Source organism: Vigna angularis, chromosome 4 (genome assembly GCF_016808095.1).
Source record: "Vigna angularis cultivar LongXiaoDou No.4 chromosome 4, ASM1680809v1, whole genome shotgun sequence".
NCBI lineage: Eukaryota > Viridiplantae > Streptophyta > Magnoliopsida > Fabales > Fabaceae > Vigna > Vigna angularis.
Window position 1 is genome coordinate 35086875 of NC_068973.1, and position 27840 is coordinate 35114714.

Sequence of the window (27840 nt, forward strand, 5' to 3'; positions counted from 1 at the left end):
AAACAATTAAAAAATTATTCTAAATTCCATTCAAATCATCTCTCTCAAATCATCTCCCTCAAATACACGCAAAAGAATAAAGCGCAAAGGAATATGAACAGTTTGTAGGCCCTTTTTACCATAACCGCCGTCTCCGCAACATGCTCTTCAATCCCTCGTTTCCTACAAGAGACAATAATATCTTTTTGTTTATTCAACTTATCGTTTGTCTTTCAACCAATAATAAATAAAAGTAACAAAATAAATTACATTTTATTTTTAATTGACCATAAACAATATAATGCATGAGTTCAAATAGCTAACGACTTTTAGATAAGAATCAATGCATGAGTTCATTTTATTGACAGCTCTTCAATCATATTAAAATAAACATTTAAATTTAGATTCACTCCTCTAAATAATAGTTATTATATGTTCACATTTCAATAATAAGTTTTAGTAAAATAAATTAGTAATAGATTAAAAAACCTTCATATGTATATAATAGTGACTATTGGTTATAACAGTGATTGTGTTAATAAATAAAAGTAATTTTTGAATGACTTTAATAGTTAATTTTTTAATTATTTCTGAATAGAAAAAGAAAACAAATCAACTTAAATTATAATCCAATAGATGCTACATACCTTTTGAAGTTGTCATTGACATTCAGAATTTAAAATCCCTTCACTTATTGAATTTGTTTTCACTAAATCAATTATAACCAATTAAAACAATGTGAAATATATATTTTTATAAAAAGAAATTGAAATAACAAAAAGAATAACATTGATTTATTCCTTAATAGAACTTATATATATATTAAAAATTGTAATTTTTTTCTTTTATTTATAAATAAATATATATAATTGCGCAAAAAGAATTATGAGCATGTACAAATAATTTGATCATAGGTTTAATTATTCTTTTAATTTCAATTTTTTATTCAAAAATATTAAGTTGGTCTTCTAGTTTTTTTAGATTTAATTTAGTTTTGATTTATAAATAATTGATGCAATTAAATTATTTTCATTAATACTGTATAAATGGTGTTAAAGGTAGTGTTACGTATCAACTTAATTACTTGTGTAACTAAACACAAATTTTCCAAATTAAAAAAATAAAAAGATTATATATATTTTTTGATAAAAATATAAAGATTATATATATATATATATATATATATATATTCAATTATTTATCCAAATATTAATTCATATGTGTAAAAGTAAAATATTCACTCATTATTCAGATGTATTTTTTTAAAAAAATAATTACAATATATTTATTATTTTATTTAATTTTTAGTATATATATATATATATATATATATATATATATATTTATATTAAATATAATGTTGCTAAAACAACTTATCATTGTAAAATAAGATTTTCAATAATTTGTAGAAAATAACAAAAAGTATATAATTAATTTCTTTGGAATTATTTAGACATTAAATTAAAGTCTAGACATTCAAAGTGTATAATTAAACTAAAGTATATTTAAATATTTTTTAACTAATTAAATTATATTAGTTACATTAAAAAATATTTTAAAATTTTCACTAAAAAATTATTTGATAAAATAGTTATGATAAAGTGAACTTAAATGTTTTTATTTTATTAGAACAAACTAATTTGATATTCATATATGTTATAAATAATATATAGTATTTATAAATTAAATTTAAAATTTTCTTTCTAAATTAATATAACATTGAAAATTTTATAAATTAGTTGATAAAAATAAAAATTTCAACAATAAAAATATAAAATTAATATTAATGTCATTTTAAATTAATTGTTTATTTTATTAATGAAATAAAAAATAGTTTACATATGTTATTTATTTATATTTTTATTCATATGTAATTTTACTAAAAATTAATTATTTTAATTATATAAGAAAGTTTAATAAAAAAAATCATATCTATAATATAAATATAAAAGTTCATATTTACGAACTAAATTATAAAAAAACTATTAATAATTAAATTAAAATTATTGTAATGTAAGAAACTTTAACTAATAATGATTAAATTAAAATTATTGTAACGTAAGGAATTTTATCTGCTCCTACAAACCATATAAAACATGATCATAATATACTGTTTAGGACCATAATTAACAAAGAGTCTTTTATAGGACTTAGATAACACATGCAAACTAGACCAACTTACATGAAAACTAGAACAACTCACATGCAACCAAAGAAAACACAAACAAGGAAAAAAAAAGCATAAATCTACTCACTCTTTTGTAGAAACTAATTAGATGAAATAGAATATCTTGTCTCAAGGATCACTCACACGGTCTCTAGTTTTCAAACTTGAACAAGAAATAAAAACTCCTAAAAATAAGACAAAGAACTCTAAAAAAGTGGTTTCTAAATAAATTATGTTTCAAAATAATAAAATTGTTTCATAACAAAATTATTTGTGTTAAAACTTTTTAATTTTAAAATAATCGAGTCTGACTATTTTTAAACCAATATCATTTTTAAGATATCATTTACTAAATATTTATATGTATAAATGAAGTAATTAAACAAGAAAATTTTTAAATTTGAATGTGAAAACAAATATAGTTATTAAATTCTATATAAATTAAATTATATGATCATACAAATATACTCAAAATTATACTTGAACCTACGTACAAAATAATCATGTGAAAATTAAAACTATCCAAAGTATTCAAAAATTAAAATCATTTAAAGTATTAAAAAAAAACTTAAAAAAGTAATAGTTATAAAAATATGTTACTTATGGAAAAAATGGAACACAATTCATCCATTTAATTCTAATAATAACAAAATAGGAAATATAAAGTATAAACATCCAAAGAGCTTATCTTATATATATATCAAAGAGATAAAGGAAAAATGTTCTCCGATGTTCACCACATTTACCCAATTTGAAAGATCATTGAATGTTTCTCTATTTCACCTATGATGTGGCCGGGGATTTTGCCATTTACAATGTCTAGCACAATGATGCCAAAGCAATAAACATCAACACTGTGTGTCAGCTTCTTCCCTTGAACAAATTCTACTGACCTCCTTATGGCTAGTTTTTCTGCATTATGTTTGGCTGGGAACTTGGAATGGTATACCCTTTACTATATTGATGGATTAGGACATTAGGTGACTGGAAGTTGGCATGAGGGACCTTTCGATAAGGCAATGAATGATGAAGGAAAATAAGAAGACCCTTTGCTATGTCTTTGATAATAGAAAGTCATGTGGTACAATCAAGTGCCATTCTTCCAACTCCTCTACCACCAACAAATTATGAATGTTAAAGTATTAACTTTCTTAAGTAAAGAAAGAATCAAAACTAAACATTTAGCAGTTCAAATTAAGAGTCATGAGAAACATTTCCAACATAATGATAACCATGTGCATTAAATGGGTTGGATTAACCAGGTGCATTAACATCCCAAATTAAATGGATTGTATCGATAGACCAACTATTGACTGGAAATGAAAAAAGGAATTGGATTGTACCTATTTAGTCCTGTCAACAACCATTTTAAAGTAAATTATTATGAGAAGCTTAAATGCTTTTCTTATATACTTAATTGTTAAAAATCACTTAAAAGAATATAAAGCTTGAGTTAACAATAAAGAGACTCAATGTTAATATGTGTAGTTTGATTTAGTCCAATATTGTTTAGTAGTATGAAACGTTGTTTTTCACTTTGTTATACAAGTAATCTTATATAAGGTTTGAAATATATATTAAAATAAACATATTTCCTAATGTAATATGGACGTAGGCTTATACATTATATGTCGAACAATGTTAAATTCTTGCTTTGTTTATTATTTTCTCTTTTATTGTTATTTAGAGAAGTAATGAGAGCTTTCTTCAAAAACATGGTAGTGACTTTGAATTCATAAGAAATTCCATTTACCCTTAAGAGAGCAGAAACCAAATGACATGGAATAGTAAGATTGAGAGTTGTTAGATCACTTGTTGTGATCCAACTAACATTAACTAAGAATGTTGCGTTCAACATCATAAACGAGAAAACAATCGTAGATTTAATGTAATTCAATATCATAAATGAGGAAACAATCGTAGATTTGATGCAAGCGTTGTTATATATATATATATATATATATATATATATATATATATATATATATATATATATATATATATATATGAGAAGTCATTTTAGGTAATAAAGTGTATTTGATTCACAGGCTAGTCAACCTCAAAATGAGTGAAGTAACTCGGTTACTTATCGTATTAGTGAATTTAATACAATTATTGTGTAGTTAACATTAGTTTTATTATCATCTCTTCCGGAAAGTTGGGCTGTAAATTAGTAATTCGGCAAGTAATAACAAGTTGAAGTTTAAGAACATTCGTGACTTGATCTTAAGCGAAAATGTTCGCAGGAAAAGTTTAGTGGAATCTTCCAATTCTAATACGAGTTCATCATTTATTGTTGAAAATAGAAGAAGAAATAGACAGAAAAGTTGTAACCAAGGTCGATGGAGATCAAAGTCTAGAGAAATACCATAAACAAAAGTCTGGAATGATATCACTTGTTGAAATTGTCAAAAAAATAGTCACTTTAAAAATCAGTGTTGGACTTCAAGGAAGAACAATAACAAAAAGAAGTCAAATGATGATCAATCAGCAAACACAACAACTAAAGAAATTATAGATGCACCATTATGTAGTTTGGATAGTTCCGTTGTCTAAATTCACCTTTTAAAAGACCATTTTACCACCAAATGTTTTTTTATTCTTTTCATTATTAATATTTTTCATAATGTCTCTTAAGCTTTTATCAAATGCTTCAAAGTATAACCTATTTATCATTTCCATAATGATGTATGGAAACTAGTTCAAAATAGAGTAAAGAGAAAGAGAAAGAGAGAAATGTTAATCTAAATCTAAAAAAGGAGAAAGAAAAAAACGTAAAAAGTCTAAATTAAATCTAAGAAAGAAGAGAGACAAAATTTAAGTGAAATTTGAATTTGAAAACCTAAATGGAAAAGATGTTGAATGTGAAACAGTAACATGTCATAGAAAACGTATTTGTATTTGAAAATGAAATTTAAATTAGACCTACATAAATAAGCTTACATGAACTTACTTAAATAAATCATTTATTGAAGGCTGAAGTTTCCACTTTTAAATATTGTAAAATCCACTTGTTAATATTGAAGCACCCAACACCTTTTTCTATAGTCACATTTAACTTAATTTGTTTTTTTTTAACTTGTGATTCTATTTATGTTTCTCATTTTGTATTTTTAATAGATAGATATGTTAAATTTTAATAAACATTTCATCTTATTAACACATTATAATGATATTTTTTTCTTTAAAAAAGTTGTTAAAAATTTTGGTTCTATTTTACGGAAAACACAAGATGTGAAAACCAAAAAACAGAAGAAATATGATAAACTTTAATAAGCAATTTAATCTGTGATAAACAAAGTTTTATTAAAAGAAATATGACCGTTATTTTAAAATTGTATTGACAGGGACACCTCATAGCCAAATTGAGCGAGTAGCATCAAAATTCAGAGTCGCGGCGAATAACCGAATCTGTGTCCTTTCCCGTGTGACTCTGCACTCACTCACTCACTCACTCACTCCACACTCTCTCTGCTTCACACCGCACTCTCTCCTGTGCTTCTCTGCTCTGCCAACTCTGAGATCTCAAAAACTCGTTTCCATCTCTATACGACACCGTTTCGATTCCAAACTCATTCACATCTTCTTTGTGACAACTTACTACATTTCTGCCTCCCAAAACAACAACCTCCGACTTTTCCGAAATGGGTTGCGCACAGTCCCGAATAGACAACGAGGAATCCGTGTCACGCTGTAAGGATCGCAAGAACTTGATGAAGGACGCCGTCGTGGCTCGCAACGCCTTCGCCGCCGGCCATTCTGGTTACGCCGTTGCACTCAAGAACACTGGCGCCGCCCTCAGCGACTACGCCCTCGGCGAGACACACGACCCCCACCCTCCGCTGCCCCTCGACCCTCCCACCGTCACCTCTGGCCCTCCACCGCCACCCCCGCCGCCCATCGAGGACTCCCTTCCTCCCCCGCCCCCGCCGCTCCCCGAGTTCTCCCCTGTACCGCTCACGCGCGCCGCCACCATGCCCGCTGGCGCCATGCACCACAGCAGCCCCGTTCCGCTCACCATCGCCGAGGAGGAGGAAGAAGAAACCCCCAAGCTGGTGAAGAAAACCGCCGGATCCTTGTCGCCGGAGATGAAGACACCGCCGCCTCCGATGCCGGAGTCTAAGGGCATGGCTTGGGATTACTTCTTCATGGTGGACAACATGCCTGGAGCTTCTCTCAACGCTGAAGATGATGATGATGATAATAACGATAATGATGATAATGGTGATGTTGATGGTAAAATGGAGAATGTGGTTGAAGACGAGGTTGAGCCTAAAACTCCAGAGAAAGTGCAGGAACATGTACACGAAAACATTCATGACGAGCATGATGAGATAAGTGAGGCAAAGATGCACATTGAGCATTCTAAAACTGCTCCAGCTGAGTTTAGGAGAGCAATAAAGGTGGTTCCTTCCGTTACTCTGATGCAGATTCTCAGTGTCCTTGATGATCACTTTTTGAAGGCTTCCGAGAGTGCTCAAGAAGTTACCAAGATGCTTGAGGCTACTAGGTTGCATTATCATTCCAATTTTGCTGATAATCGCGGTAGGGATGATTTGTTTCTTTCTGTTTTGAAATTTAAGTTTGTTGAATTGCTGAGATTGTTTAATTTCATGTGATGGTGATATGAACAGGGCACATTGATCATTCTGCTAGGGTTATGCGCGTCATAACTTGGAACAGGTCGTTCAAAGGTGTGTCCAATGGGGATGCTGGGAAAGATGATATTGATTCCGAAGAGTATGAAACTCATGCCACTGTTTTGGACAAGTTGCTGGCCTGGGAAAAGAAACTTTATGAAGAGGTCAAGGTAGGTGTCAACGTCCGTGATCTTGTCTACACTTTTCATTATCTTTAATTTTTTTCATTCTTGATAGAGAGTATTAATATTTTCTTGTAGAGTTCAATATTTAGACATTTCTGTGTAAAGAAAATTATATTGTCAATCATTCAAACATTATCATTAGCATGACTTTTAATCTAGTTATTATCGAAGTCAATGAACTTAACATACATGAAGGTTTGTGATTATATGACAATGTAAATATGCTTTACACTATCATTACATGTACCTTTTTCTCATATTTGTATTCATGTTTTGTTGATTTATGATTTTGAGTCACAAAACTTCACTCCTTGTCAACAGCAAGGTGAGCTTATGAAGTTCGAGTATCAGAGAAAAGTTGCAATTCTAAACAAGCAGAAGAAGCGTGGTGCCAGCGCTGAATCCTTGGAAAAGACTAAAGCAGCCGTTAGCCATTTGCATACAAGATATATTGTTGACATGCAATCCATGGACTCAACAGTTTCAGAAGTGAACCAGATTCGAGATGCTCAGCTGTATCCAAAACTTGTGGCTCTTGTTATTGAGTATGTATTACTGATAAGAAATTTTAAGAGACGTAATGGTATTATTCTGTAGAATTTGATATTTTATGGATTTTAGTTGCTATGTTTGAATGACTAGTCAGAGGAAGAAACCCACGTCATTGTGAACTTTCTTTCAGGATTGGCAGTGTTCCGAACTTCTAGCTTGTAGACCTGAATTAGTTTCAAATGTGAAACATTGGTGCATAATACAATCCAGCATCCTAGTAATTGGTTTTTTAACCTTAAAAAGCCTTTCATGCTGAAGTGTAGTTCTTGGCAGTTTATGTGCCATTTAAATTCTGACCTTGGATACTGAAGTCCATTTTTTTACTATAGAATACAATTAATCACTATAAGAATTATGTTGCTGTACATGTATAGTTTCCTAGTTGTTCTCAATACCTAGAGACGCTACTACTAGATCCTAAATTCTGAGCGAGGAGTGTTTTGTGTTTTGTTTTTATCTTGCTTTGCTACTAATTTGTTTTATTTTGTCTTTTTTCTGTTGCTGAGGATGTAGACTGATGAATATTTCATTACTATATAAAAATTGTCAATTCTTTTATTATTACTAAAATAAGAATGATATGACATATTTACTTCCCTAGCTTTCAATTTGCTCTTATACTTACTACAACTGAATCCAGAATTTTTAATTCATGCATGTGATTGTTTTATCTTGCTACTTCCACTATGTTACGAATTTTTATTCCACTGAAAGGGGAAACTTGAAGTATTGCACCATTATTGGTTCCTAATTGTGAATCCACTTGATTTTTCTTCAGGATGGCAAATATGTGGGAACATATGTGCACATATCATGACAGCCAGCTGAAAATAGTTACGGACCTCAAATCTCTTGATATTTCTCAAGCTCCTAAGGAAACAACAAAGCATCATTACGAACGCACTTTGCAACTTTGGAATGTCGCCCAAGAATGGCATTTACAATTTGAGAAGCTTGTGACTGAACAAAAGCATTATATCAAAGCTCTTAACAGTTGGCTAAAATTAAATCTCATCCCTATTGAAAGCAACCTTAAAGAGAAAATATCATCTCCGCCTAAAGTGCAGAATCCGCCAATCCAATACCTTCTCCACGCGTGGCATGATTATGTTGACAAGCTTCCTGATGAGCTTGCCAAATCTGCTATTTCCTCCTTTGCTGCTGTGATAAAGACCATCATACTTCAGCAGGAGGAAGAGATGAAGTTGAAGGAGAGGTGTGAGGAAACCAGAAAGGAATACTTAAAGAAAAAACAAGCCTTTGAGGAATGGTACCAGAAGCATTTACTGCGGAAGGGGCCTGAAGAAGCAGAACATGAAAGGGGAGAGGAAGTGAACACCAACAACCCTGTCTCGGACAGACAATTTGTCGTTGAGAGCTTGCAGAAGAAATTAGAAGAGGAAATTGAATCTCACCAAAAACACTGTGTTCAGGTGCGAGAGAAATCACTACAGTGTTTCAAAACTCGCTTGCCTGAACTCTTCCGTGCTTTGTCAGACTATTCTCATGCCTGTTTTGATGCTTATGAGAAACTGAAGTCAATAACACATTCACGGGGTGGTGGGGCATGAAAAATTAAGTTTTTTGGTCCACTTTTGTGAAGATTAGTTTATGTATTCTGAACCTATGTAGTGTGTTATTGTCCTCACACAAGAAGGCATTCATATTTTAGCTTGACGTGCAGAATTATCAATCTTGTGTGAAAATTTTGCCATAGCTTTTAAAGATCTAACCGTCTTTTGTTTATGTACTCATTTTGCATGAGCCAATACATTAGTTCGAGGTAGTTGCGTCATGACAGTGATTTATTGGTCCTGGAAGTTTATTCAACCCATTTAGTCCAAATCAAAAAAAGATCATTATCTTCATTCACTTTAGTCGTATGTTGTGACTTGTCATGTTACTGAAATTTATTTATCTAAATCATGAATAGTGCATAGTCATAGAAGACTGTATATTATAACCCTTTACTGTTGAAAATAAAGGTGGAAATGAAATCTCATCTATAGCAGCTGTATTTGTTTTTGCCATATAAAAATTGGTAGAATAACTTGAATTCCCCAAAAGATGCTCCCAGCACAGTCCATCTGAAATTTATGAAAGGAATATATGTCATATAATAAACATCATTTGGAATTCCATCTTGTGATGGTACAATAAGAAATCACAAGTTGACAGAAACATAAAATGAGGTGTCATGACTAAAGTTGAGAGGTGTCACTCTTGATAAAACCTAATATTTTTATGATATTTCAAAGGATCCAATCCAAGTGAGAACCTAGAAGGAGTTAGGCAGCTAGCAAACAATGACTCTTTTGGCTGTTTTATTTTGGCACATAGAGACTTATCTTTTTCATCCAATGGTGGTTGTCACATGCGTCTGTTCTAGAATCCAAACTGCTTCTTGTCACGGTTGGCGGCGGTTCAGACTTAATGTCACCCAACATATTATTATATGAGAGATAAGATTAAAAATACCAAATCTTAAACAATGGGACTTAACATTAGAAACAGGGTAGTTAGGCTCTGGAAAGCCTAAAAAGAAAGGACCAAAAGGGTAAGTGAACACCCCATATTTTGTCCCCAATAATACATCCTTGTATGCAGAAGCTCCTTTACTCTGCATGTGACTTTGCTTCTGCATGCTTGGTGCCTTTATAGAAAATCTCATCTTGATTTGCAGCTTTAGGTGTGAAGGAGAACTAAGCAATCTCAGCAAATGGATGTGAAGAAGTACTGGTTTGGTTCAAGAAGTCAAAGGACACAAGACATCAAGTTAGGCCGGAGCTACACAAAACCTCACAAAGATGGCACAAAAACAGTGTGGCAGATGCTTTGGAGAAAACTGAAAACATCAGCAGATAAGAAGAGAGTATTCAGTTCTCCAACTTCAATGGAGGGTGTTTATGATCCACAAACATACTCAATGAACTTTGATCAAGGAATGGGATGGATGGAGCCAGACAACCTCCCTCGTTCCTTCTCAGCTCGCTTTGCTGATCCATCTAGGATCTTACCACCAAAACATTTGTTAGATTGAGAGACAACCTCGTGCAAACACAAAATTTGATACATTTCATTATGTATTTCTGGTCTTGTTTTTTAATCAGAATTGGAGTTCCATTGATGTGTAAAACTGCATCTAACTTTTGTGCTTAGTGCCACATCTACCTGTAACTATTCTCTCCAAAACTCCACCTCTCTATGGTCAGAAAAAAACTTGTCTCTTTCTCTTTTTCTTATTTTAGAGTTCATCTTTGCAATTGGGTTGCACATGGCTAAATGCTTCTATCTCTCTTCTCACCCCCACTTTTGTCTTGAGGTGTTTATATATCACCACTGTTTTTAGCTTTTGATATTGTTCTGGATAAAAGCTTGAATCAACTCGGGATTTTAGCACTTTATGCTATTTGTTAGAGAAACAATTATGCATGCGTAGTTTTTGAGAGCATTAAAAGTTCATTTATTAGAGAAACCCTGAATTCCTTTCTTTCAATGAACGCCATTGTAGAATTTTGATCTTAACTTCTGGTTTCTGTGTTTGTTATTCACGTCAATTCAATAATGTTTGGTTGTTGATAGTTGACTTCATTATTGCAATAAAAGGGAATAAATAAAAATCAGAGCTTGAATGTTTCAACTTTCAAACTTTTTGTGCCTTACTTTAATGAAAATCAAGATGCTGACGAAACTCCGGTCGCATACTTAGTATAGAGAAGTTCTTTTATATCTTATATTTATGTAGTTTCGGGATAAATTACTATCTTAATATCTGAAAATGTAAAAATCTTGCACATTAATTTTTGAAAGTAAAAAGTGAAAATTATGTTTCAACTTTACATGAAATGTGCCAAACATTAATCCTAGTTTATCCACTCACAAAAATATGATATGCAGTAGAGGTTTTTGTCCTACTTAAAAAAATATTAAAATTATTTTTGGACTTTTCATTGTTGAAATTTTATGTAACTATGATCCTTTTAAACACATTGAGTTTTTATTAAAAATATTTTCCTCCGAAAGTGCAAACAAGTTTTAAGAGGTTTGTGTGAATATGGTTTTATGAAAAATAATTATAATTAGTTGCGAACAAATACTATATTATTTGAAAATAATAACTGTTGTTTAAAAATAGCCTTAAAGGATGCTTAATTTCATTTGTAGTTGACGTAAATTTCAAAACACCTTAATAAAAAACATCTGTCTTTTTCTTGTGTCAGACTTCACTTTGAATATTTGATACGTGAGATCAAACATTTTTTTAACTTCTTCATCCATGAAACTCTAATGTTGCAACTATTATTTTATTTGGAGGAATCGCATATTTTTTTTTCGTTTGAGATAAGATTATGATAGATAAAATTTTTATTTTGACTATTAAAATAAGTTCATGCCAGCCAGAAAGATTTTATTAAAAAAATAAAAAAATAAATGAAAAAACTACACCAAATATATATTAAAATTACATCGCAAAATTACATCGTACTTATAGAAAATAAAAAAAATTATAATTTTTTTCACGAAAATTATTCTATATTCATAAACAAAATTTTAACACATTAAATAATTGATCATGCCTCTTCTTTAGAATTTCTATATTTCTTTCTAGTTTGAATTGACTTGTCATCCTCTTTAGGTATATGTTAGTCCCTTTATAAATTATTTCCAGTAGATCGAACCTCCTTAGATATTAATGTTGTTGAATTACAATATGAGTTAAATTTAATTGTTGTAGATCCTGCAAACTATTGACAATAAGAGTGACATCCTCTAAAAGCATATTATTCAAAGAATCAGAGTTCAGTGACACACTACCATTGAGATTTTTAGTAATAGAAGATTAATTCACAATATAAACATTATCATGAAATCAAAAGTTTTATCACAAACTCTACCACTTAAGCTAAAGAGTCATTAGTCTCATAATGTGCATCAACCACCTTATGAACACTTACTCCCCACCAGAAATCACATTGATATTCTGTTGTAATTGTTTACAATTAGACAAATCAGGACCAATTATTTAACAATTGAACAAGATAAACAATTTCTCATATTCCACATCAGTAATAAATGCAAATTATGATCTTTCAACAAAAATTTGAATAGACAAATCAAATAACAAATATACATCAACCAAGATGTGTAAAGAAATCTTAAAACATATTCTTGGTATAATCATCTAAAAATAAAAGTATATCAATTCTACATGTTACTAAGAAAATCGTTTTCCAATATCAATACTCTAAATGAAGACTATGAATGTGAATACAACATTAAGTTTGTATGAGTTTTATAGAAGTAAAGAGTTGTAAAAAAAATATAAAGAATCTCAAGAGAAAAATTTCAAGTTTCAATAGCTAAAACTCTTAGCATGTATTCTAAAAAGGGAAAAACAAATTCATATAATTTTTTTTATTATATGGAATGTCTTCCATTAACCAAATCTTTAAAGCCACATAAACTTTTTAAAAAAATCGAAACATTGAAGCGGTTTATATTTTTATTAACAAAGCTCATACAAATTCTTTACGTATTTTTTCGTACCAACAAGATAAACTTTTTTATATAAATATGCATAAATATCATATATTCTTTTATACAATAAGAATGTAATTGAATAAAATGAATAGCATAAGCCTTATTAAAAACCTGAACACATATGTTTTTATATACACATTTGAACAATATCTAAAGAAAATTGATTTTCTTCTGTAATTAACCTAAGTTATTTGAATATTAAAAAAAAGCATACCAAGCCCGAAGGTCTTAAATAAATAACAGTCACTGTGCCAAAATATCTTAAATAAATATTTTAGAACTATTAAAATAAATATATAAAAATTTTGGAGTATAAGATATATAAATATACTAAAATTATTATTTTTATAATTTAATTTATACATATTAAAAAATCATGAAAACGATGTTCCCTTAAAACGTGAAAATTTTCGCTAGTGTTTCGAGTTGAATTGTATTATCAAAAAGATCTTGAAAAAATATTGAAAATTTTGACAAGATTACAATTTGAAAAGGATGTGATACTCCTAATTTTCCATTAATAAAATTAATTTTAATTAATGTTTTATTAAAAATTCATGGTTCATATTTGAATAGTTATTTTTAATTAAATTTTTAATAAAATTATTTATTTTATTAAATATATAAAATTTATAAAAAAAATTGAGTAAATATTAAAGCTTGTAATGAATTAGAGTGATATAAACCTTATTTTGTATGATATTTTTTACTCATCTTCATCACCTAAAATAATATAAAAGTTGGTTTACTTAGTTTTATATGATGAGAAACTATAAGAAGTTTAGACATTCAGTTTGAAAAACGATATCAATGTCACACTTAAACACAAAAAAATATAATATAAGTAAGAAGTTATGAATATTATCAGAGTTCTTATATCTAAGACATAGACAAGATTCTCACAAATATAAATCTCAATTTTCTAGAATTCATATATGTTTCGTTATATTACAGAGTACATTATCTTAAAAAAATAATTAGGCAATATCATTTGAATTCTACATCAAAATTCTTTAATACTTACTAATATTACATTCATTTAATTCTTATTATATGAATTATTATTTCTTATATTTAATCAAAAGATTAAAATTAAAAAAAAAACTTAAGATTATATAATTATAAATCCATATAATGTAAGTATTTTTAATTAATATTTTATTAAAAAATTATTTTATATAAAATTATTATATTTTTAGTTAAGTTTTCATGTCAATAATAATTTTTGCCATCATTATTTGATATTTTTATTATTAATTTGATTTTTGTTTCATTATTTAATTTATAAAATCATTTTTTTTTGTAAAAATAATTGAAATTTTACAATCTTATTCTTTTATTCTTGAAATTCATAGTATTATATTTGATATTATGAAATTAAATAATTATTAAAAAACATAATAATATTTTTTTATAAACATGAATTCAAATTAACTAATGTAATATATATAACAATTAAAAATATTTAAAAAAAATTGCGTAAGAATACTTTTTCTAATCTGTGATTTTACAGGATGATTAAATATAAAATGGGTAAAAAAAATAAAAAAAAAGGGAAAGAAAATGGTAAAGTTTAGTAGCCGAAAGGTTCAAAACTTTGTGTGGTACTGCACGTGAACTAGACCATTGATTGCAACAACTTTCTATGGATTTAGAACAAAGAATAGCATAATCATATTAGTACTTTTTCACAAAAAAAAAACATAATTAGTGAGTTGATTTTGGATATATGAACACCGAAAGTTGAAAGTACAGTTCAGGTGAAACAAAATATAATTGCTTTAAGTTGAATTTAGCATCTTAACAGCTACAATGCTTCAAAAACTTCTGACAAGAAAAGTAATGAAAAAGGAATAAAAACCCTTTCAATTTCATTGACATGCTCATTTCCACATCACAAATTCAATTTTCTTTTTCTTTTAAGCTGTCGAACATGTGATTTCAAAAATTCATCTTACAATTGGAGAACTGTGTATTCTAAGATCCACCTTTTACACTTTACTCAAATAGGATAGAACAGAAAAAAGAGGCATTGATAAACATAATATATCCATTATTTATCTCATTTTCCAAAATTAAAAATATTTTTTCTAGTTCTTATATTTTTTAACAAATATGAATTTATAATAGAAAATTCTTATTGTATTAAGAGTAAAAAAGTCATTAGATAATTTTTTTTCTAATTAAAGCTGATCTTTTTGTAATGTCTAAAATTATCCTGAAAGTTTGTGTTAACATTTTTGTTTATTCTATAACGATTTGGTCTACAAACTTGTTTACAAATTACAAATATTCTCTTATAATTTTGTTTCATAAAATAAATTATTTAGGGTTGTGTGATTTTCTTTCAGTTATAGCAATTATTAATGGGATTAAATTTTTAACTACTTTTTTTTCTTTATACATCTTTTACCTTTTTCATTTTTTGTACTCATATATTGTATAACATTTTTTTAAAGGACACTATTTTCATCTGTAATGATAATCTTTTTATATATTTTTGTAAAATTATTTTCATTGGATAACATTTATATTACAAATTTTAATTGTATTTATTGTTTTCTTTTTATTGTCATAACTCATCTGTATTTTTTCTGGTTTGTGCATTATCACTTTTTGGTTGGGTTGTAGGGAGCTATTACTTCTTGGTTTACACACTTTCTAAAATATATATCATACCTTACGAAATAACCTTTCAAAAACAAGATGTTCGAACAAATTTTCCAAAATATAGAAGATGCATTGTGAAATGAGATTTTCAAAACAAATTTTTTAATATATATTGATGAAAACGAATATGCAGAGGCAGAAGTGACTTGGGATAGGGAGAGGGTCTTTTAGTCTTTTGAGGGTACAGGAGTGTAGTTAGTAACCAGCGGGTGGAAGACGAAAAAGTCTCAAGTTCTCAAAAGAGGCCCATATCATTTGGAACCATAGAAATAAGAGAGCTACTCTCTCCACCATCCCTACAGCTTCTTACACCTCCCCAAAAAAATTTAATTACAAAATTACCCTTTTTACTTTAAACATTTACTTTTTTTTTTACTTTTATACGAAAACCCTACTTCCCTATCTCGTTTTAACTCAGTTACTTCCCTATCTCGTTTTAACTCAGTCGCAGTCCACCCCCAACTCTTACTTTCTCTCTTTCTTCCATATCCGTTTTTCTCCTACCATTCTCCATATCCGTTTTCCCCCTACCATTCTCCATATCCGTTTCCACTTCATTCCTTTTTTCTTTTTCATTTTTGCTTGTGTTTGTGTTGCGTTGGTGGTGCGGTGGTGGTGCTTCGTTGGTGAGGTGCGTCTGCTGTGAAGATTGGCGCTTCAAATTGAACTTTTTTTAATTTATGTTCTCCTTAATTTATTTAGGTCTATTTTGCTGGTAGAGCATTAAAATCATTCCCAGAAAATGTTGAAGAATAGGATATGCATTAAACAGAAACCCAAAAGTCAAACCTCCAAGATGAAATATGAACTCCAAATCGTTGCAAGAACGAGAACGGCACGTTTCCCTCACCCCTCCTTCAGAGAACAATCAACCAGACAACAACCCAATGAAGAAAACCAAACCGCTCATGGGAAAACAGGAAGCCCTAAAACCCAATCGAAATCAGAGAAAGAAGGAGAAGGTAGAAGCTTTCTCCTTATGTCGCGAATCAGAATGGAGAGAAGAAACCTTCGTCGTGGCACCTTCGTTGCGCTTCAATCGCATCTTCATCTTTGCTCCCATGAGGCCACCGCGAGACCACCTTCCTTGTGTGAGATGGAGGATCAAGACGAAAGAGAAGAAGGGAACGCGAGACTAAAGAGCCCTCAGCTGGGTTTTGTTTTTGGCCGCGAAAGAGAACCAAGGATTCTTTGCAAAGGAAAATAGGCATTTTGGAATTAATTAGGTTTGGTTGATTTAATTGCACTGCAACCAGATTTAGGGCCACATGAAAAACAACTAAGTACTAGATATTTTAACCCTTTATCTTTCCATAATTGTAGAAAGAATCAATGGCTACCTCGTCAATTTGCACCCACTATATCTAACTATTTATTAGATCATTCTTTTCCTTAAAATTTTTTTAATTAGAATAGAAATAATTGCAGGATGGAGTTTAAAGAAGCAGGTGTTATTTTAAATTTGATGGGCAAGTGTTATTTTAAATTTGATGGCATGTTCGATTGTCCACGGATGTCGAAATCCGACCAAACACACTACAATAATCCTACACTACACCACCACAAAACAAAAATCACAATATAGAAGAAGAAGATCGAAAGAAATTTCATTTACAACGGAAGTGGTACTGTGCGGGTGCATGTGGAAACCATTAATAGTTAAATGTTGGTAAAAATTAAAACTAGTTGGTGACAATGGAGGGAGCAACTTTCTGTAAATAAAGCAGCCTGACTTATAGGACATTTTGGGACTGCTTCTTCCTCACCTCCCAATTTCTCTTTATGCACCCCATAAAAGTTGTACTTCTCAAACCACCTCTTATTTCTTACTTTAAATATTTTTCGGATTGAATATTCCATAAGATATTTTTGGATCCAATGACTTTTGGAAAATCTAATCCGAAATATAAAAAAAAAAATTGGAAAATATGTTTTGGAATCAGAACACTTACTTTAGAAACCTTTTATATCCGGAATAAAAATTAATAAATTAAAGAACAAGTGTTCCAGAAGTTTCTTTCAGATCTAAAAATATATTTTGTAACACTTGTTCTGAAAAAAAAAAATATTCCAAAGTAACAATTCTGAACGTTATTTTAGAATTTAAAAATATCTTACAAAACAGTCATATTTCTAAATGAAAAAACAACTTTCGAAATAGGTATTTTAGAATGTATTTTCAGATTCGAAAATATCTTTTGACATATTCAATATGCAATACAAAATATTTTTTCAAAATGCGTGTTTAAAAATATATTTCTAAATCCAATAAAATATTTATAGAACACCCATTTTGAAAGTTTTTTTCCTGTTTTTACTTCTTCCATATGCAACTCAAGGGTCATACTCCTCTTTTTGACCAATTTGGGGTAGATGTTCATACATGCATTGGACAAATCTTGGTAATAGGAAAAAAATACTTTCGGAATGATGAATCAAAGATGCCTGTACCCACTTTCAATGTCTTCTTCTTTGCTTAGAATCATAATATTAGGCTTGCATCACAACATTTCTGATTTGCCTCAACAAGTAATGCATAGGGAGACATGGTGAAGGAGGAGGCACATTGTTGAAGAGAGACACATGGAAGGAGTAAAGGGTAGAGGGAGTAAAGGAGTAAAGTATTTGCATCACACAACATTTCTTCTTTTTTAACGTAAGGTGACTTTAATTTTTTGTAGGTGGCATAGAGATTATTTCATTTCCCTCCTGTAAATTTTATAGAAAAGTATCCCACAGTTCGCCGGCATTCTTCAGCCAAACACACAAAAGCAAACACAAACTAAAAGTTTTATATGAAACCTTATTCTCTATATGGCACAAAAGCAAACACAATACTAAGTTTTTACATTTCAGGGCAGTATCCTTACATGTTGTGTGATGCTTTTTGATCCTTTAGCCCAACTTCATCACAAGGAAATATTCATGTGCATATATATAAAAAAAATTCAACCTTATATATGATCTGAAAGTTTTTATGTCAACAGTAAAATTGACATCTGATATGATACCTTCTCTATATGGTACAAAGAAAATACTAGAAGTTTTTACATGGGTGTTGCTTCAGGGCAGCATCCTTGCATGGTGTGTGATGGTGTTGATCCTTTCGCTCAACTCCAGCCACAAGGAAATATGCAGTGTGCCTGAAAAAGTAATGTTGTTATGGACATCAATTATTGTTAAGTGAAAAGGCAGTGGGAAAGAAAATAAACCTGAAAAAGTTCGTGAGTTTGATCTTTGAATCATCATCTATAGCTGAGGTACTGTCCAATGCTTGTCCCATATGATGTAGCCACCTCTCAGCAGCTTCATGTGTCACAGGAAATGGTCGATGTCGAGCAATTAGAGCAGGGTGCCCTACAATTTATATATCAAGAGGTTTAAACTGCACCTTCTCAGGGTATTCTATAACAAACCACTACTTTTTTCATTGAACAAATTATATAGTCCTGAATTTCATTATTTTTTTTTCCTCAAGATTTTTTATCCTTTACAGAAGGTAGCTGATAATCATATCAATGTTTTTCCTACTATGTCATAAATTAGGAAGCTGTTTCGTTAACAATGTTCTTCAACTATAAAGTAGATTCAGACGTAAAAATAATTCATCATTAATTTCAAGTGAGTTAAATTTAATTTTATGTGGAATACATTTAAAAGTATTTTATTTCAAATTATATGTCAATTTTCACTTTCAGTGTGTACTTGTAGAAATTAATGTGGAATGCTTCAATTTCTTTAATGTGAAAACGACTCCAAAACTCTACAAGACTAAGTACAGAAATTATATACTTCTGGAAATATAAATAAATATATATATATATATATATATATATATATATATATATATATATATATATATATATATATATATATATATATATTTGATGAAGAAACAGGGGAAGAAAATGAACCTCTTCTTTGAGAATAGAGAGGAGGACCTCCCATCCTCTGGACGAGGAATTCGTACTGGTTCTGAATTGCCGTTTCCTTGTCTGAATTCCCAAATATTGAACGAAACCAGTCTTGATCATCATCATATACCCTAAGCATCGAACAATCCCCAAATCAAAACCACTGAACTCAATCATCAACAATTTAAACCAAAAAAAAGACAAAAAGGTAGGACCTGTTGTAGAAATTGGTAGAGAGTGTAACGAAGGTTTGGAGGCCAAGAGTGTGAAACAAATCGCCGTCGTCGATAGCAAAAGCATCATCTGTGGAAACTCCACTCCATTCAGAGGCCTTCTGCTGCAGACTCTGCATCGCGAAAGCAGTTATCTCTCTCTCTCAACAAACTTTTCAGGCGTTGTTCTTCCCACACGCAGAATCAGAACCTGTGGCCCTGTGGCTTCAGAGTGCAAGGTAAGGGTATATATGTAGGGATCAATGTTAAATTATTCATTCCGTCATTTTCATTCCCATAGTTACGTTACGATAACAAAACCGGTGTGCCCAACAAAGATTAAAAATATAATTAAGTCTATAAATTTAGAATACAATTTGTATAACCGTATGACATGTTTACTTAATAGATTATACTATCATCACATATGACAAACCGATTAAATTATCACGAAATTATCATTAACATTAATTAGATTATAACAAAATATAATTAGTGATAGTAACTCTCTAAACAAGGTGATCCAAGTTAGAAGAAAAACTATGATGGTTTGGTTCCTTAGGTGGAAAATATGAAAATATGAACAAGAGACAAGGTGTTTGCAAAAGCTATGAAGGCAAGGGAGAAATGTTCATGGCCTATGGTGATTGCGTGGTGGTAGTATGGTTTTTGAAAGTTTTAAAAGAGATTAGACCAACTCAAAAGAGAAAAGAGAAAAATGATCAGAGGAGTCTCATGGATTGCTCTAGTCTTGATTATGGCCATAAATGAATAACATTACTTTATACCAAAGATAAAAACAAGAGAGGAGACATCTTTATTTATAGACTGAGTGTCTCTTAAAAACCCTAAAAATCTACACTTTACATACCTTACCATCCGAGCTATTCTTAACTGAAAATGAGGCTCTCTAAGGAATGAACAAAGTGTCTACAAATCCTCTCCAATAAGAGAAGGACATGTGACCACTCATAAAGAAAAATCTTCTCCATTCCTGGATTGTCATGAGGTCATTACTAAAGCAAAATCCTCTTCAATGGGAGCATAACACATACTTTCTACATGGTTTGAATGTCTAACTAAGGAAAACCTCTAAACTAATTAGGCCTTAGTACAAGTCTTAAACAAATTTACTCTACTTGGCCGAAATACATAGCGTAAATACTCTTCAACCTCCATGATGACCAGTGAAAAAAAACTTTGTTTCACCTTACATAGATTACTCTAATTTCTTCTTGAAAGTGTTTGGGCCATGGTTAGGGGTATGCCATTAATTACCAATAATTGAATTGTGATTAGGTTGTCATTGATAAAAAAACTCATTCTAAAAATTATAATTACAATTTGAAGTAAAAAAATGATTGCATTTAATACTCATTTATATAACTGTAGAATTATCACTAACTTTGATATTGGAGTACCTTGTGCAAGTAATCTTCATTTGACTGAGTGAGATTTGAAGACGAACTACAAGAAAAATCAAGACTCAAATTATTAAGACATACATAACATAGTGAAATAAATAACCTCAACTTCATAACCAAAACACACTATAATGATTATTTATTTATTCTAAATATAATTCTTTTGACGATTAATGTTCATATAATGTGCCAGTGGATAGTGGAGGTCCTTGAGAACTCTTTCAACGGCGACGGGACAAAGCTGTAGTGGTTTTATAGTGGAGACTATATTCAACAATGTTTTCACAATGAAAGCTTTCGTAAAAATGCAGAAATAACTTGACGCCTATGTAACTTTCTCGAAAATTAACCTTTGACAAAGTTTTAAGTTTCGGTTATTGACAAAATTGAAACCTAAAATGTAATAGGTTTTAGTTTTCCTAATAATCAAAATTTTAGTGAAAATTTAGGTCTCAATTTTCATTAACCAAAGCCTAAAACATAAATAAGCTTTGATTTTATTACTAAGCGAAACCTAGAACTTTGTTCTAGAAAGAAATTTTAATGAAAAATTAGATCTTATTATTTTAGGTCTTCATGTTTCGATTTTCTCAACAGTTGAAAATTATATCTCTTCTTTTATTTAAATTAATTAAAAAAGAATTTTGAATTTTTAGTGAACCTTTAAATATCAGATTTTGAGAAAGCAAAGCATAAATGTTGATAGACGTTGATATTTTTCAACAAAATAAGCTTACAAAATTTTCAAATACCACTTTTTTATGTTTTATATTATGTCTTGGGTGTGATAAATATAATATATTGTTTACGTACTAATTTTGTAGTATTTTATGCCATTTAAAATAAAAAAATAGAAAAACAAAAAATTATTCAGAAAAAAAAATGTATACTTCAGTTAAAATCAAAACTGCTTCAATTATAGATAACCCTAAATGGTACTAGGTTTTGGTTGTTATTATAACTCAAGCCTGATATCCTTTTTATTTAAAATATATTTCTTTTCACGCTTAATTGCAGATTGTTTTGTCTTTAGATTAGCTTGGAGGGTTGTCATGGAATTTTGCCTGAACTGGTGTTTAACTTTAGGAATGATTATTGAATAAACCTTTTCTGCTTTTATTCTTCGTGTCCTTTTCATCGATGCGTTTGATCTGCTTTTCATTGATGTATGACCCTTAGATAATGTTGTCACGAGCCATGCTAAATGCTTCAATTGGATCACTTACCCGTCATGGTCATAAGAATTGAATTAATTAGGCATATGATTGATCCATTTCAAATATACACATTAATAAAACAAAACAGTAATACATAGTCTCTCGTTAAAATAAGTTGTTAAAATATCATGTTACTTGCATTAATGCACATTCAACAATCACATCTCAAATTTGGAAGTTTAACCGTCAAAAAGAAGAAAAAAAACTGAAGACATGTATTGAACTTACACTGCCATAAAAATGGTATATTATTGGCAAAAATTAGTACAACTTACAAAGCTTTGCTTCCGATGCATGATTAATACAAACAAGAAGACATGTATACAGCATAGCATCTGATATACAAGAGTAGAAACCACTGAAATATAACTAATTCAAATCTAATAAGCATCAACTGTTTTCTTTAAAGAAAACATGGAATGGGTAAAAAACAATTTCAGTGACTCTTGCACACCAACTTTATATCAACACTCTTACATTCTACTTAGTGCCCACCACCAAATCCAGCACCACCGCCACCACCAAAACCACCACTAATTCCAAAGCCACCACCGCCACCAAATCCCCCACCTCCTCCTCCTCCGATTCCTCCTCCAACTCCACCTCCACCTCCAAACCCTCCTCCTCCACCTACACCACCTCCAACCCCACCACCACCGCCAAACCCACCTCCTCCACCAGCACCACCACCTCCCCCTACACCACCACCCGCTCCTCCTCCAATGCCTCCACCCACACCATGACCAAGTCCACCGCCGCCACCCGCTCCCCCTCCAACGCCACCACCACCTCCTAAACCACCACCCGCTCCCCCTCCAATGCCACCACCACCTCCCAAACCACCACCACCTCCCAAACCACCACCGCCTCCTGCTCCACCTCCAATGCCACCACCGACACCATGACCAAGCCCACCACCTGCTCCTCCTCCAATGCCGCCACCAACACCATGACCAAGCCCACCTCCACCTCCTAAACCACCACCACCACCTGCTCCTCCCCCAATACCACCACCACCACCAAGCCCACCTCCACCTCCTAAACCACCACCACCACCTGCTCCTCCTCCAACGCCACCACCAATACCGTGACCAACTCCACCACCACCACCAAGCCCACCTCCACCTCCACCTCCTAAGCCACCACCACCACCTGCTCCTCCTCCAATGCCTCCACCCACACCATGACCAAGTCCGCCACCACCACCGACTCCGTGACCAAGCCCACCTCCACCTCCCAGACCACCACCACCACCAAGCCCACCTCCACCTCCAAGGCCTCCACCAGCACCTCCACCAAATCCAGCACCCCCGCCAAGTCCGCCACCTGCACCTCCTCCAAGACCTCCACCACCACCAAGACCACCTCCTCCCCCGGCACCACCACCTACGCCACCTCCTCCTCCCAAACCACCACCAAAACCAATTCCACCGCGCTTAAACCCTCTCTTGATAATCCCAGGCCCCAACAGATGAGGGGGATGAATCAAATGCTTGTCATCCTTAACCTTTGCCACCTCCCCCACTACCAACGAACCACAACCAAGTACAATGCAGAAGGCAAACACGACAACAATGCCATCCGAAACAACTTTCATCGTAAGATGAAGAGGAAGAAGAGAAAGACAATGTGAAAGTGAGAGTAATGCGATTTGGTGCAATGAAGGAGTGAGATTATATATAGTAAAAGAGTATGTAAGAGAAGAAGGTTGAATTCACTGAAATTACTGAACTGCCACTTGTGAAGAAGTAAATGAGGCTTACCTGTCTTCAACTGAGAGATTTAATTGCTCAACTGTCCTCCTCTCCTACGCGCTCTGAAATGAAGTCACTGTTTCAATATAACATAGCATATCAGGGTTTTTGACCACTTGGCTTCTGCTTTTTATTTTCCCTATTATTCCATTACCCCTGTTGTCTCTCTGTCCCCGTGCTAATGCTTCTGCACATTTATTTCTTTTTTTTTCACACTTGCACGGTACTCTTAAACTGGTTCTGCATTATTGGGTTTATCATATTCATTCAGCTTCCTGTGGCCGCCATTAATGGTTCCTTCTCATACAATTAATGCAGCAACCAAACAATGTCCTCTCTACAGTACAATCTTCTTCACGCAACAACACGTCAATTTGCATGCATTATGATAGTTACCAATCCAAGTTTCAGTCATCAGATTGGTACATGGACCCGGCTTTTGTTGGGAAGAAATTTTACTAAAATGGTACATAGTATCTCGAGTTAAATTTACTCTTCAGGTACCTATATTTACAACAATATATCTGTTCTTAAACACAATTTTCCTATTTGATTATGCAGAGCTTTTCTTGTTCACAGCTTGGTTAATTATTCAATATCAACAGCTAGTGATTAATGCTTCTGTTTGCAATGAGATGGTGACGAATGAGATAAAATCTGCCTGTGTTTGACGAGGGAGATGGATACAATTTTTACTAAGAAATGGAGTTTATGTATGTGAGAGAGCTCATTTCGTAGCCAATTAGGAACGCGGGAAATTGAATGGGAGAAAGATAGTAAAATCATCAACTTCCCTATTTTGCATGCATGTGGTCCTTCCGACATGAGAAGAGAAAAATGTGTTTTCGTATCTCAAGACCTGTTTAGTTTTCTTCTCTCTTTTATCGGAAGTTATTTTCCAAAGGACCATCGTATTTTAAAAACTTTTTTTAATAATTTTTTTTATTGGTTCATATATTTAAAATTGGACTAATTACAAGCTGTTATGTTGTTGTAAACAAGTCGTTAAAAAAAGTTATTAAAAAGATATTTTTCTTCTCTAAAACAATTTCATTCATTTCTCATTCAAAATTTATCGTATTTGAAAATTCTTTTTTAAAAATAAGTGTCTCTTTAAAGTATGAATTTCCTTTTTTATTTTACCAATAAAGTCTAACATAGTTGTGAATAATTAAGTTTCTAAAACATCTAAAAGAAACTTAATTCTTCGATATTGTATATGAAGAATATTTTGTTTTCATTTGTTTCTTTGATTCTTCTTAAAACTATATTTTATGTGGCTATTCTCTCCTAGCTATCTTTTAGCAATCATATTTAGTTATATCTTAAAAACAGTTTTAAAATAGTTTTTGAAAATTAAAGTTAAACACATTTGAATGACCAAAATGTTCTTATTTTCATATATTGATTAAAAATTATAATACATATTATTATATTATTAAAGAAGACTGTCAAACACATATATATTTGGAAGCAGAATTTTAAACCAGTTTTTCCTTTTAGATTGTGTTGTGCTGCATGGAATATCATAACAAGCATTTCCATATAATTAAAAGAATAATGATACATATCCACCTTCATTTGATTTATATATTATATATGTTTTTATCTTTTTTCTTTTATCACATGATATTATTTATAAATCTATTATTTTTATTTTTTAATATATATTAAATGTTGATGCATCTTTTTATTATTCATAAATCATTTTTCAATCCAAATAGTTTCACAGCATCGTCTACTTTACGGTGCACGTAACTAAAATATGTAATTTAATATTTTATCTTCGCAAATAGATGATGATAATGCTGACTTGCCTGTTCATGCACCATTCTTATACATTTTAGACCTTCTTTTTTAACACCAATCAGCACTTTTATTTATTTATTTTCTCTCTCCTGTTTTTATAATCTCTCATACTTATATATAATTATATTAGTTTCACCGAACGTAATAGTTAATTTTTTTCCCCATTAAAGCCACTACCAAGGTCTTCACCTTTGCCAAATCCGAAACCCCTGCCAAATCTGGAACTGCTGCCATATCCGGGACCGCTACTGGCGTCGACCCCGAATCCGCCGCCGAATCCGCTGCCGAATCCGCCACCGGATCCGCTGCCGAATCCGTTGCCGAATCCGCTGCCGAATCCACCACCGCCACCGCCACCGCCACCGCCACCACCGCCGCCGAGAAAGCCGCTGCCGGGATAATTACCTCCAAAGATCGCACCATCCTTAATCCCTTTGTTGGTATTGGCAGGCCCCTGCAAATGTTGCGGTTGTGGATGATTCAAAGAGTGGTCATCCTTTGGTACACCTCCCTCTACCAAGGAACTAGTGGCAAGCAGAATGCAGAAAGCAAACACAATCGCAATGCCGTTTGAAACAACTTTCATTGTGAGATCTGAGAGGATGGAGGAAGAGAAAAAGGTATTGATGCAATGCAACGAAGGAGCTAGAGTATATATATATACACTGAAATTAGTAGCTATAAATGATTGTAGGAAAGTTCACTTCACTCGAATCACTCAACCACCACTTTCCAAAGAGTATATTTCGTTGAGCTATCGTTGCATGAGTGATTTGATTCCCCAACCTCTTCCCCAAAACGCAGCCACTTTCACCGTTGCAAAACAGGTTTCAACACTTGTTTGATACCATGTAATTGGGAAATAATATTTCATCATTATTTCTTTTTCCATGTAACTTATCTCAGCTAATACATCTTCATCCTTAATTTTTTACCTCTTCTAATCGAATAAATCATTCTTACTAATCTCAACACCTAAGGATTATTGATTTAATAATTCATTGTTTGACTACTTTTTACACTCTGTATAAACAACCAACTTAAGCTTTGTCATTAGCACTCAAACCTCTGAAAGAAATCAATTCAACATCACTTTACAGTTTGTTTGTATAAATCATCCGTGATTTTTTTTTCAACCATCTCTAAATTTTATGGGAGTTGATACGTTGATAATTTTTTTTTTCCTTACATCCACATCACAACTCTTACTACTATTATTTTAATAATTTTCTTATAAAATTTAACTGAAGACATACTCTTTATTATCAAAAGTTAAACCAAAAGTATTATTTTTCTAAGTCTTCTGCACGCAACTCCCTCGTTCAATTTTGCGATTGCATAGCACATATATAGTCCACAACACCATGCATACACACACACATATATATATATATATATATATATATATATATATATATATATATATATATATATATATATATATATATATATTAATAGAATACAAACTTACTAAAAACGAGAGATATCTTCTGTAGAATTATCTAACAACATATTTGTTTCTTCCCACCTATAGCTAGAGCATTTAGAAATAATGTTTTCCTAAGCTCACACTACTAAAATGATCATCACAAAAAAGAAAACAACATATAGATAGACAACAAAAAAATAAAGGTAAGCTAGAATATCAAACAATTAATGATATATATATATATATATATATATATATATATATATATATATATATATATATATATATATAAACATTTAAACATCATACACAAGACAAACATATCACACCAAAACAATCAAACACTT

At 31.6% G+C, this 27840-nt stretch overlaps 5 protein-coding genes across 5 annotated transcripts; 2 read left to right on the plus strand and 3 right to left on the minus strand.

The window, feature by feature from the left end:
• Positions 1-5519: 5519 nt before the first annotated feature.
• On the plus strand, positions 5520-10806 carry LOC108321777 (protein ALTERED PHOSPHATE STARVATION RESPONSE 1). Its single transcript, XM_017553629.2, has 4 exons — positions 5520-6691; positions 6781-6956; positions 7293-7516; positions 8302-10806. Exons 1-4 carry the CDS (start codon positions 5791-5793, stop codon positions 9092-9094), a joined length of 2094 nt encoding a protein of 697 aa, XP_017409118.1. The 5' UTR covers positions 5520-5790; the 3' UTR covers positions 9095-10806.
• Positions 10243-10563, plus strand: LOC108321797 (uncharacterized). Its single transcript, XM_017553655.1, has one exon. The coding sequence runs from the start codon at positions 10243-10245 to the stop codon at positions 10561-10563; it is 321 nt and encodes a 106-aa protein (XP_017409144.1).
• Positions 10807-18561: 7755 nt separating the features above from the next.
• LOC108321828 (two-on-two hemoglobin-3) lies at positions 18562-20098 on the minus strand. Its single transcript, XM_017553697.2, has 4 exons — positions 19864-20098; positions 19649-19779; positions 18947-19091; positions 18562-18877 (listed from the first exon to the last, which is right to left on the minus strand). The coding sequence occupies exons 1-4, from the start codon at positions 19998-20000 to the stop codon at positions 18772-18774; spliced, it is 519 nt and encodes a 172-aa protein (XP_017409186.1). The 5' UTR covers positions 20001-20098; the 3' UTR covers positions 18562-18771.
• Positions 20099-22719: 2621 nt separating this feature from the next.
• Positions 22720-24161, minus strand: LOC108321813 (glycine-rich cell wall structural protein). Its single transcript, XM_052877176.1, has one exon. The coding sequence runs from the start codon at positions 24096-24098 to the stop codon at positions 22986-22988; it is 1113 nt and encodes a 370-aa protein (XP_052733136.1). The 5' UTR covers positions 24099-24161; the 3' UTR covers positions 22720-22985.
• A 2051-nt stretch (positions 24162-26212) lies between these two features.
• On the minus strand, positions 26213-26650 carry LOC108321798 (glycine-rich protein 5). The gene has a single exon (XM_017553657.1). It carries the CDS (start codon positions 26648-26650, stop codon positions 26213-26215), a length of 438 nt encoding a protein of 145 aa, XP_017409146.1.
• Between the last annotated feature and the right edge of the window lie 1190 nt (positions 26651-27840).